Below are 13,246 nucleotides of genomic sequence, written 5' to 3' on the forward strand. Positions count from 1 at the left end.
ATTGCTTATTCTTTAACTGCCTTTATTCTATGTGTAGCTATTAGAAAGTCTATATTTTGATTAAAATATAAATATTTTTCGAAAATAAAATTAAATACTTAGATATACGAAATACACAAGTATATCTTAAAATTTTATTTTATTTTTGAAGAATATGTTTAACAATTTATTGTATACAATGTATTGTGTTTATTTTAAACATATAAATAATGTCTATATTAGATTTTATACTGTTTTAACTGCTTTTATTGCTGATCCTCATTGTGCTGTTGATTATAAATTAGCTTTAGATGCGACATTTTCTATCTTTAGACATCAAACAAATCATAATTGTGGTTTTCTGTCCCCTGGCAACAGGGTATAAAAAATGACAACAGAAACCAAAAAAGAAGATAAGAAAAATGCCAACACAGCAGTGGCAAATACCAGCAACAACAACAACAACAACAATGCGAAAGAAGCGTTAAAAGTCTACGACTTTTGCTTTGCTTCGTTAGCCCATTGCCTGCAAGCTGAGATCCCATTTCGTCCCTGTTCCACTGTACTCCCTTCTCCATCCCCATTCTATTTGGATTTCCCTCTTTGTCGGGATGCGTGCGGTTTGAGTTTGGCGCAAGTTTAAGTAGATTTTCATAATTTACGCGATGTGCGCAGCAAAAATCATAAATTATTACACAGACGCGCAGACACCCGACTCTCTGACTCCGACTCCGAGAGTCGAGCTCTTCGCGTCCCTTTGCCATTCAGGTGGCTGAATGTTAACTTCATTTTGAGTTTGTTACTGACTCAAGTGGAATGGGGATTAAAACAAGCTCACATACTACATGTGTTCTTATACACAGTGCTTTTTGGCGACCTTCGTTTCAGGGTCGTCTCTCTCCCTTTTCCCTTTCCCTTTCGCTTTATCCATTTGATTCACTTGCTACAACAAGTTCCATTTCCATTTCCGCGCTTGTTGGCTTGGCTGCCTGGCTGCCTGTCTGCTTTCCCAGCGAACAATTGCATTTAATTGTAAGTAAAATATGTGAAAAGTTTTGCCCAGGCATTCCAAAAACTTTTCAAGCGTCTAAAGTGAGTTTTTCACCGCCTCCTTCCCTTACTCCTCATTCCCCCCCAACTGTCGCTCTAAACATGTCAGCGACATGTTGTTTTCATGTGATTTTCCACTGTCAGACACAGCTGTGTGTGCTTACTCGATATCTCTCTCTCTCTCTCTCTCTCTCTTTTCTCTCTATGGACATTTTGTCTCTGTGTGTGTTTTCGTTTCTCGTTTTGGCTTTCAGATGATTTTCCAGCTTGTGATTTTTATATTTGCATTTCGTCAACGCTTATGACAATATATCATAGCTAGCTTCTACAACAAAAACCCACAGCAACAATAATAGCAACAACAACAATAGCTAACGACAACAACAACAACAACAACGAGAACATCAACGAACTTCTTCTCATTTTGCTATTATTGGTTACATGAGAAAAGTTTTGCGCTTTTGTTGCTCTTGTGGCTGCCACAATTGTCTGCCACAGAAGTTTTCCAAAGCATTCACTTTTTTTGTTTTCAAATAAAACAACAAAATACAACAACAAATTGCAGCCAACAAGATGAAAATGCGACAATAAAGAATTTGTTTTTCTTGAAAAATATTAGAGGAGCTACAACAACATCTTGTCATAAAGTTTTTAATTAAATTTCCACGTTTACATGGAAGTTTGAACATTGTGTAGTACAAGCCATTCGATGCGTATAAATTGAGTTAGTTTTGAATACAAAATGCATTCATTCATTCATTCATCGCCAGACAGTTTGCCACAAAAGTAGTTGAATGAAAATGCTAACAAAAAAATATAAACATATAAATTGAATTAGTTTTGCATACAAATGACCAGCAAAGTTATTGAATTATTTACAAGAGAATTTTTGTGTGAAATCTTGTGCTTTTATAACCATAATATAAGTGGCAAAAAGTAATGAATATTACTAGCCAATAAATGAAGTTAGTTGTCAATTCAAATAGTGTGGAGTAACAGCCAAAAAGTTGCAAAGTTATTGAGAAAAGTATTAACAAACCATTTTACACTCTATCACCAACTAAATAGTAGCAATAAGGATAATTAATATGGAACTTTATATTTAATATAATTTTAGCCATAAGAATAGTGAATGTATAGTAAAAAGTATTTAATATTATTATCTAATGAATTCTGTTAGCTGTTAGTCCATGGAATCATGCTCAAACCTTTCGCTATCTCATACCTTTCGGTTTCATTCCCACAAATACTAATAACAACAAATGCCACATAATGGCAAAATGTAATTATTATTTAAACAGTTGCACTTGAGACAATTAACGTGAAGCACAAGAGGTGAGAGTTTGAGTGCGGTAATTGAACTAATTAGAATTCGTTGTAGTTCGCACTGCGAGAACAACAACAACAATAAAATAAAATGAAAAACAAGTAGGAAAACTACAGTCGAGTGTACTCGACTGTGAAATACCCGAAACCCATTTTTAGTAAACCCATATTCTTTAAAATACTAAAATATACCGAAAACTATATTTGGTATATCAACAAAGTACAATATCAATATATACTAAATAGTACAAAATATACCATATAGTACAAAATATATCATATTATACTAAATATACCAGATTGTCAGCCAAAAGAACACAAAGAACGATTGACATACATGACTTTATCGTCTCAGCTCTTGACGCTGATCAAGAATATATTTCCTGCTTCATACAGGCACAAAGTTATAATACCATACCCTATAGTCTACCCATAGGTAGCGGGTATAAAAAGGGGAAATGAGCAACAATTCATATGTAGAAGAGAGAGAGAGAGAAAGAGTGAGTAAAATAAAAGGCTGTCCTACAAAAAGAGGAGTAATGAGCAGTACACGTGTTGGCAATTTAAATTACACAACTAAGTCGCACACAGCAAAAATCAGGTCAGCAGCCAGCAAATAATACGATACATACACACGTTGCGTATACGCCATGTATGTGTGCTGAGCTCTTTTAATTGATATTCGCGCGGCAAAATTGGAAATGAAAAAAGTGAAAAAGAAAATGCAACTGGAAGTGCATAAAAATCAATGCTTCAACAATTTGATTGTGGTCAAAAACGACATACAAAAAGTCGAGAGAGAACCACAGGAAAGCAAAGCCATTGGCAAATTAAATTTAAATATTGAATCAGTCGACAAATCGCTTGAATTTGTGCACCAAATTTGTTGCACATGGCAAAACAATAAAAGCCATGTCTACTTTGGGGAGTAGTTTGTTTGGCAATTTTTGGCGGATTGCAACGAAAATATGTCATTGTTTTATTTATTTATTCCATTTTATTATATGAAATCTAGTATTTAATACTACATTTAATAGAGAAGAGAGTACTGGCTGCTGGGGCCTTCGACTCGTCATTGTTTTAATCAACAACATTTATTTGCTAAACGTGCTAAGTATGGGCGAGCAAAAAGTTGATTTGCTTGCCGAGCAGGAGCTTCCGGCCGAGCCGTTACCTATTCCCAATCTGGAGGACCCCATTGAAGATTGTGATTTGCCGCTGGAGGCGAGCGATGCCTCCGCTGTTTGGCACCACTTTGCGTCCCGGCTTTCCGGCTGCCTTTGCCACATTTTGCAACACTATCAGCTGTGTGTGCTGCCATCGGAAACTCCAAGCCTACTCTATGCAACTCCAAGCCTACTCTATGCAACTCTGACGATAATACACTCATACTTAGATTCTGACATACACACACATGTTCAGGCCTTTTTGTAATAAATTGCCACTGACGAAATAGTCAGTCTTATTCAGTTCTCGAAACAGCGCAGTGCTTTATTTTGTGAGTATTTCTAACATATTACAGAATTCTCTCGCAAATGAGACTCCCTCGGCCACTGGACTGGTAACTCGCGCAGTGGCAGGTTTTTATAGTTCTTTTTTTTGGAATTTTTGTGTTAACAATCGTCGTGCTCGTTATTTGCGGGTAAATACCAAGCAACCAATCAACAAAACAGATAAAGCAAAAGAGTAATAACATTTTTCGCAAAAACGACCAATCGCTTATTAAGTGGTAACGGCTTCGATAAGGCCACTCTTTTCAAAATGCATGTCACGTTGGACGACTTGTGCGATACTTGTGGAGCTATCGATAACGCTTCACATGCAATCCTCAGCTGTTAAAAATACGATATTGTACGCCAACGTTACCCAACACTAGGGAAACACAACAACATTCACGCTCTCTTGAAGGAAGGAAATGACGAGCACATTAAAACCATTATAGACTTCATAATAGAAACAAATTTGGACCTCTGATTGAGTACTTCAATCAATTTTCGTGGCGTTTTTCACCTTATAAAGGCATCGACCACTTCTCGGTCGGGTGCTTAGGGAGCGGCCAAATAATTCCCCCCTGCCCATGGGTCGGGTGGTAACTTAAAACTCAAAAAAAAAAAACATTTTTCGCAAGAACCGAAATTTTTGAATTTTTATTTTTTATTTTCAGTGTACATGTGCACGTAAGAGAAGGAGAGAGAGATAACCAGTAAGAGCGACGCTAGCAGCACCAACAACAAACAGGTCACTTTTGTTTTACGCCTTAAGCTAGCCGCGACAGCAACAGAGAAAAAAGCCGCAGCAGCAGAGCATCGCGTCTTCGGCTTCTTAATATTGTCAGAGCAACAGCTGAGCGTAGCCCAACTCCGCTTAGAGCAAACAATCTACGAGAGAGCGAGAAAGAACTTACGTTTGTTGTTCTTTTTCCTACGAATATTCATTTTTTTTTTACTGCATTTTGCCGGTAAGTTTATATGTACTTATACGATAGTACATTCGTACTTAGTATTAAACACATTATAAAAGCTGAGTCGACATTTTTTATTATTAAACATTGAAAAGGAATTGTTGTCCAAGGACGAGCTGCTCGACCGTCTGCGCGAAAAGAAGCACACCATGAAGCGTCTCTATGCCGTATGCATACAACAATTTTTAATCATTTTAAGTGCATTAAATTGATATCCCTTTTACAGGAGAGTTCGGAACGTGACGGAGACTCATCGTTGTCCTATTCGCACAGCTACAGCGACAAGCAGCTGAGTGGCAGTCACAGTCATTCGCATCGCCATTCACACTCGCATCCACACTCTTCGCACCAGCAACAGTTGCAGCACCACCAGCAGCAGCAGCAGCATCAACAAGCGTTGCAATCGCAACAAAACAGTCCGCCTGCCACGAAGCGTCTGGACATGAGCAAGAAGAGCATGTCGAGTCCAGCGGTGGGCGTTAGTGTGCCACATGCCATGCCCGAATCGCCCAGCATGGGCAGCATGCAGCTGCAGAGCAGCAGTTGCACCATACAGACACCGCAGCAACAGCAACAACTGCAGCAGCAACAGCCGCTGCCAGCTCCTCCTCAGGTGGCCAGCACAACAGCAGCAGCGGCAACCGCAGCAGCAACTGCAGCTGCAGCGGCGGCGGCAGCAGCACAGAAAGTCACAGCCTCTGAGATGGCACAGGATAAGAGCATCACATCGGAGCCATCGGAGACAACCACAACGACGACCAGTGAAGATGTGGTCACCACATACAAGGAGACCAGTCAACTGAGTGCGGCCAACGGTGTTGCAACTGCCTCAAATTCGGCAACGCCAGCCAATGGCATTTCAGCAGCAGCGGCCAAATCATCGTCGGCTGCTTCATCGTCAACAGCAGCAGCAGCAGCAGCGGCGACGGCGTCGTCATCGACGCGCAAACCATCGCATGCTGAGCCACAGAGTCCGAGTCTCAGCCAGGGAGCGGAGGATAAATCGGATGAGGCGAGCGATGAGGATGGCTGCAATGGTTGCACAAATCCGGCCATCAATAGTGCCGACAACAGTCAAGCGCTGGACGACAGCATTGAGAGTCCATCGCCATCGCATCGTCTCGCAGCTGCTGCATTAGCGGGAGCAGCGGCAGCCTCATCATCGAGCAATGGCCGAGGACAGCTGAAGGTGGAGTCATCGGATGTCTATCAAATTGTCGATGCGCTGCGTCGGAATACGAATCTCAGTTTCGATTTGTCGTGCGAGGCATTGCGTGTTACGTTGACCAGCCTGGATCAGTTGTACAATGGCGCCATCAATCCGTATCTGGAGGCAGTTGCTGTCCATGTTACCGGCAAAGTGCCGACGCCCAAGGAGCTGCTGGGCATCACACACGATGCGAAGCGTTTGCAGTAGCAATCATTAAAGCATAAAATGTTGTAGCTCTTAGCTTTTGTTTGTCAATAAATTCTGAACATCCCTTCTCTGCGATTCTCAAATTGTTAACGTAATACATAGCTCTGATTTTGGTTGTTTAACTTTAAAGTCAAAAATTTGTATATGGCTAATTCACAGACAAAATTTTGTCACGTGATATTTACAGTGAAAAAACATAAACTGAAAGAATTTTCTTTCAGTTTGTCTGGATTAACACTTTTATTAAGAGCTAAGATTGATCTTAGAAAGTTTTTTTTTTTACTATAAAATACATAAATTGGTTTCTTTTTTTGCATTCATTTCGATAATATATGCAAAAATCTTTAAACAGAAAAAAGATTCCAAAATTATTCTTGGCTCTAATAAAAGTGCTAATCAAGAGCTATAAGATTTATTTTTACTTAAAATGAAAACTTGTTTTGTTATATGTTTTTCCACGTTAAATATTGTCGCATGCGGTGTTTTCGTCGGAGAATTTCCAATATACTATATAATCATAAAGAATTGCTCGTATTTTGGAGATAGATTAGTACATTTTCAATTATTTTATTCACTTACATATCTATTAATTTTGTATTTAACTTTTGCAGATTATTTGGGCGTGCACTTTGCCAGCTTTTTGCTGGAAATTGTCGAGGGCAACAACCCGGAGGTGCTGGTGGATATGGTGATCGCTCTGATACTGGCATTCAATCAACAGTTTAGCGAGCATGCGGTGAATGTTATCATCGAAGCCATGCAGAATCTGCCCACAGCCAAAGTGTTCACCGAGAAGCTGTTGTTGCTGCTCAATCGAGAAGGTAAAGCCAAACAATTTGTTCTTTATTTTGTGATTACTTTTACTAAAAGTGAATTTGATTTGAATTTGACTTAGATGATCACAATGAGCACATGAACACGGTGCTGCGCATGTTTATTGACATCTTCAGTCATCCGGATACGGCTGGCATGTTTTATACAAACGATATTAAGGTGCTCATCGATATTGTGGTGCGTCAATTCTCCGATCTGGATGCGGGCAATGTGGTAAGTAATAATATATGTGTTATATATTTATCTTACTAATAATCTGGATGTTAGTTACGTCCGTGCTATTTGGAGCTGTGTCGTCGCATTTTGCGCAACACAAACTATCATGAGCATCAGCATCGCCTTCTCGATCTCATGAAGATCTTCATCCGCATATTTTGCGAGGAGACCGAATGCAGTGCATCCGATCAGCAGTTAGTGCGCGAAATCGTCAATGAATTTCCCCAATTGTTTAAGGCATAAGAAAGTGGTGGAAAATGGAAAGTGGAAGATTTTTTCTGTTTGCAATTCTAGATTCTGACTGTGTGTTTCACTTGCAAACAGAAAAAAACAAAAAAAACCAACCTAAAACCAAAATAAATACCAATCTAAAGCGTTGCTAGTGAGGCTACCAAAGCGAGCCAACCAACGCTTCGCATGTAAGTTTAGTTTGAGCTTTTATAAATGAATATATTATTTAGAACTATTATAAAATATTGTTGCCATAAAATTGTAGTTCAAAATATAGCAATTTTTAGGTATTTTTATAGATCATATTTCTATTTTTCAGATTATTTTAGTTTGTGCTGAATTACGCATTTAAACTCAATAAATACGACTCGAAATCGAAAAGCTTTTGACATATTTTTCTTCATTCTATATTTAAATCATTTATAATTTCTCTCTTTAAATTACAATTTTCCCAGTCAAAAATCAGAGGCAAAAAAAAGCAAACAGGTTTGCAATTGCACAATTTTAAGCGCTGTAAAATGGCAACCAGCCGCTTCAGGCAGCTGCAGAAACTTTCGATGTGGCTGTTGCTGTTGCTTCGTCGCATCAAAACGCATAAAGTGTCAACTTTATCGCACAGTCGCAGCTCAGTGTGTGTGAGTGGCAAATAGCTGGAAGTGCAGCGCAGCTTTATCGTGAAATGGTCAGCACATGAGAACATTTCTTTGCTGCACTTGCCCCCAAAGCAGACGCGGCACAACATTTATTAAAAGGTGAATTCTCGCTGCCGTTAAATGCGCATTTTGACAGCTTTAATACGGCATTGGAAAGTACTGGAAAGTGTTGATTAAGCACAAACACTTGCAGCAAATTAACATGTTGTTTGCGTTATAATCGACTGCATATTAATGTAAAGTACAAAGCGATTCAATGATGTGCAACACATACATACGTTGGTTGGGTTGAATGACTGACTGAATAACTGATTGAATGACTAACTGGCAGACTGACTGGTTGCCCGACTGAGAGATTGTTCGTCAATGCGCGTGCTACAAATATGCAAAAGCCCTCAAACATTTCACAATCCAAAAAGGACTACACAACATTTTTTTTCTCTTTTTTTTTTTTGCTTTTTGTTTTCATTTCGACGACTGCCTGGCAACTTTGGCGAGGTTTTTGTGGCATGCAACATGGCGGACAAAAACACTGTGCGTATGTGTGTGTGTATAGAAGGTGGCACATGTATAAGTCGTGCATATCGTAACGCCTTTCAATCAAACGCTGTGCACACTCACACACACACAATTCACAAACAAACCGACAAAGAATGACTTTGGGTGCACCACCGCCAACATCACCGCCTCCGGTACCGCCATTGCCACCGCCAATTGACGGCTGCTGTCGCTGCACGTGACAAATGCCGACTATCGACATTGATTCAGAGCAGCTTCCCATCGGCCTCTCTCTGTCTCATTACTCTTGCCTGCTAGCTATCTTCCTATTGAACCTTTCGCTCTTTCCACTAATTTGCGCCAGACTCGAACTCAAAGTCATCTCATCGCGTCGCGTCTCGTCTCGTTTTTACCTGAAGTCTTTTCCCGACAATTGATGAGCCGCTTTCGCCATGGTTCACTACATGTTTTTTTGCGAGCGCCAAGCGACGATCTCAAAGGACTGTAATCATTAGGCATGCAGCCAAGGACCAAAAGGAATTTTGCTCTGTGCTTTGTGGATTTATGATGACCTGAGTTTCTCAGTTTCGACACAGTTTCGTTTAGTTCAGTTTCGTTCACTTTTAGTCGGCGCTAAATAATTTATGTAAATGCGTAGCCCAAAAAAAAAAAATACAGTAAAGTTTGCTTGACTATGAGATACCCGCCACCCTTTGTGAATACTCAAATACAAGACAGTGCGGTATTAATTTTAAAACATTGCAAATTTATATACCGCAAAAAATACCAGAAATATACTAATTGTTATATTTGGTATATTGTTGCAGTACTACATTCAAAACGCCAGATTGTCATAAAATAGTGTGCTATTCATTTTAAAATATACCAAATGAATATACCCAAAAATACTAAAAATATGCCAATGGTTATATTTGGTATATTGATATAGTACTACATTCAAAATATACCATAGAAAGCAAAATATACCATATTGTCGTTTTTCCACACGAAAGTATTTCTTTAATAACTCCTACAAACTCCTACTCCTCGCAAAACTAATTTTCAGGAATCATGAAGGCTATACCAAAAACTATACTCTAGCTTTAAGTCTACTCTCGGAGATGCCTCCTTCCGGCACATAGTTATAATACCCCTCTACCCTATGGGTAGCTGGTATAATAACGAAAAAAAAATTTTAGCTCAAGTGGCCGAACGAAACGTAATCTTTATTTTGCAACGTAATGATCATGATTATCATTATTATCTGCGTCAGCAACTGTGTGGCGCCAACAAGTGTGGCAGGCAATGGCAGGAGAATGGGCGTTGCTTGGGCTTGGCCATCAACACAAAATCGCTGTCATTAATCATTTGGCCAAAAAGGTGGCAAGCGTGGCTGACGTTAATCTTGGCGGCCAGCGGCGAAAAAAGTAAAGCGACAAATACGAAAGAAAAACGTGCAACGCACTCTAAATACCCTCTGAAATCCTTATTAATAATATTTAATGTAATAATAATTCTTTTTAATTATTCAATAATAAAATTTAATCACAAAAGTATTAAACTTTAAAACAAATGCACTAAACTGTCAGTTTGCGCATTGAAATTCAATCAGATATACTTCATGCCTCGTCTCAATGGGGCAGCCAAAGGACTTGCAAAACAATTAAAAGCGTCGTCATGTGGGCGTGACACTTTCTGTTGACTTTTGACACGTGTCGCTTGTGCTTCAAGGTGTCAACACACACACACACACACACAATTGAAAGTGAAAGCAAAAGTGAATGGCATTCGGTTAATGATTGCCAGCAACAACAACAACAACAATTGAAGCGCACAAATAGTTGACATAATTGCGGCCTGGCAGCAGGTGCCACAATTACATTGCTGCATTTTTGGTCTCTCGCTGTGCGTGTGTGTGTTTGCTTTTGGTCTGAGGTCTAATTAAAATTCTTGAGTCTGACGAGCAAAGCGAAGTGGCCACAAATATTCGGCAAAGCGACATTTAATTAGCTGTGAATCATTGCGTTAGCAAACACTAAACTCCTTGAAGGCAAACATTTTGTGAATTCAACAATAAGCTTGCAATTTAAATATAAAATCTGAAAATTGAGATCTGATGTGAATGGAAAAAACATTTGGCAAAACATTTTTAAATCGTACAAATTGTGGGGAATTGAAAATAAACTTTACTGTTTATTTTTCCATTATTTTGGAAATGTTAGTTTTAGCATTTAAAAATACTTTATTAATCAATCAATGACTTCTAAAAGAAAACTATTCTGTAGAATCAATGAATTTAAAAAAATATTATTGAGTTCAAATTCAAGAAATTTTCTATTACTTAAAATTATATTTGAATGGACTTTTGAAAATTGAATTTGCTATAACACGAAATTATATTCAATTTTACTTTTGATAAATGAAATTGTCTTGTATTTTTTACATAATTTAATAGCTAAAATCATGTTAAAATCTTTATTCCCAGCTTTGACTGTCTTCAATAGAGAGCAATCTTTGTTGCGATATGCAAGTTGAAGTCTTGGGTTTTAAGTCAACCAGATTGCGCCACAGGTGTTTGCAGTTAATCAGAAAACGCTTAGGCTGCACATTGCGAAAGAAGGAGTTGCCGCTTCGTAGAAGGGAAGCGGAGAGCAGGAGTTGGTAATTTATTTGCACTTTGATAGCAACAAGATGCAAAGCACCAACGCAGCAGATCGCAAAGGAAAACACAGAGAGAGAGGAAGAGATGAAGGGAGGCTGCACTTATAAATCACGGAGCACTGCAAGATATCGTTTTGTTTGTGGTTGTTGTTGTTGTTGCGGTTGCATGCACCCGACTAAGCAGTTTATTGAAAAGTGCGCGAGAATGGAGCACTGAGAACTGAAGTGGGAGTTGCAGCGGGAACCAGGCCATAAATATGGTCAAGTGGCACACAGGCTCGCTTTCAATAGACGCGCCCACAATGACTTGCTGCGGCATTAACTGTATGTATATGTGTGGGTGTTTCTCTCTCTCTCTCTCTTTCTTTCTGTGTGAAAAGCATTGCCAAGTGGGCGTAAAATGTTTTAGGGAGGCGCAGGCACATTTGTTTAAGCTCTGCTCGAGGTTCTTGTGGCGAGGCGAGGTGAAGACCTTCGGAGTTGGCCTTTCTAAAGTGTCCTCGCAGTGATTGCTCAGCAAATGCCAAGCTGAGAATAAGCTATTACTCATATGTTGCAACCGTAGCAGCAGCAACAACAGTAACTTTAAGGCCGTTGAACCAGTGAAGAAAGAGCAAAAGCGAAAGTCAATTGCCAACTTCTCAAGGTCAGCAAAATGCTACAAGAATTTCTATTCAACAATTCATTCACTGTCAGATTCACACTCGCACTTGCACTCACACTCACATTCGCATTCACATTCATGTTCAACATGCCTTGCATGCTTCGTTGGACAACAACTACAGAACAGTTGAAGCAGCGCTTGGCATAAAACGCAGCCAACTTGGCCCTGAGTCTCGAGCCGTAGGTAGTGGGGAGACTCGCAACGTTGAGTTCAAAGACCTGACGAATGCCGGCGCTGCTAAAGCGCTGTTAAATTTTTCGAATGTGCAACAAATTGCAGAGCGTGCAAAAGATTCCACAAAGTGAAGGGTGAATATGAGGCGTATACGTCACGTACGTTTAACATATGATGTGTTGGCTAGGAGCTTAACAGTCAAGAGTGGAGAAATGCAGCCGACTGTTAACTAACATTCAGACTGTTAACCTGCATTTAACATTGTTGTGTAGCTACGTTTAGCATCCACGTGAGTGGGTGAGGGGAATTTGCCAATTCTGTTACTAAAAGTGGATCATAAAGACCACAACATTGTCAAATTGAATGCAATTCTGTCAGTTGTGGACAAAGTTTCTAAAAAAAAGAAAACTCTTCTAAAGCCAATAATTTATTGACTATTTGACTATTTAGTTTAGTATTGAATAAAATGTATACTCAAAGACTAATATTATTTATAATATTTGTTGGGAGTTTGTGCTCAAAAGGAGTCGAAATATGTTTCTCTAAGTCAATTAACATTTATTCCCCAATATTTCAAAGTCAAAGCTGCAAGTTGGCTTCCACAATGCGTTAAGCAGGGACAGCTATGTTTTTTAGTTAACATTAATAGTTAAAAGAAGTCCCCTAATGTTAATCAACTGTATGTTAAATAGAACTCAGCGCTTCTTCAACTTTATACTTCCTCAACTTGTGGAATAATTACCACTACATTACATTGTTGCCTTCCCCAACAAACTGTTCATTGCCATCCACTGTTAAACTTTGTCAACTCGTAAGTTGAAATACCAAACTCAACTGTTAAGTTTCACTGTTAAGTTTCACTTGTAAGTCCCACTGTTAAGTTCCATTGCTACATTTCATTGTTTAGTTCCACTGTTAAGTTTCTCTCTGTTCACTTCCCCGCTAAGTTACTCATATTTAACATAGAAACCACAATAACTGCTGTTGTGACTTCGAAAAATTGTGCCCCTCACTTGACGCTCTCTGAAATTTCTTGCTCTTTTTGAACTTGCTCTCGCTCTCTCAGAGACTTCGTTTGCGAC

General features: G+C 39.1%; 2 protein-coding genes across 15 annotated transcripts in view; one reads left to right on the forward strand and one right to left on the reverse strand.

Moving 5' to 3' along the window:
* The window catches only part of LOC117563689 (neural-cadherin), a 179,941-nt gene that overhangs the window by 65,788 nt on the left and 100,907 nt on the right, over window positions 1-13,246 (reverse strand). The gene's annotated exons all lie outside the window — the stretch shown is intronic.
* Window positions 3,472-7,751, forward strand: LOC117563431 (uncharacterized). Its single transcript, XM_052002055.1, has 8 exons — window positions 3,472-3,597; window positions 4,724-4,813; window positions 4,912-4,983; window positions 5,043-6,229; window positions 6,757-6,764; window positions 6,845-7,054; window positions 7,129-7,280; window positions 7,335-7,751. The coding sequence occupies exons 1-8, from the start codon at window positions 3,472-3,474 to the stop codon at window positions 7,524-7,526; spliced, it is 2,037 nt and encodes a 678-aa protein (XP_051858015.1). The 3' UTR covers window positions 7,527-7,751.

The sequence above is a fragment of the Drosophila albomicans genome, chromosome 2L (genome assembly GCF_009650485.2).
Source record: "Drosophila albomicans strain 15112-1751.03 chromosome 2L, ASM965048v2, whole genome shotgun sequence".
Classification (NCBI taxonomy): domain Eukaryota; kingdom Metazoa; phylum Arthropoda; class Insecta; order Diptera; family Drosophilidae; genus Drosophila; species Drosophila albomicans.

Coding starts and splice junctions, on each gene's coding strand:
- LOC117563431 (XM_052002055.1), top strand. CDS start 3,472: ATGGGCGAGCAAAAAGTTGATTTGCTTGCCGAGCAGGAGCTTCCGGCC. Junction 3,598..4,723: donor AGGCGAGCGATGCCTCCGCT/GTTTGGCACCAC, acceptor AACTCCGCTTAG/AGCAAACAATCTACGAGAGA. Junction 7,055..7,128: donor GTTGCTGCTCAATCGAGAAG/GTAAAGCCAAAC, acceptor AATTTGACTTAG/ATGATCACAATGAGCACATG.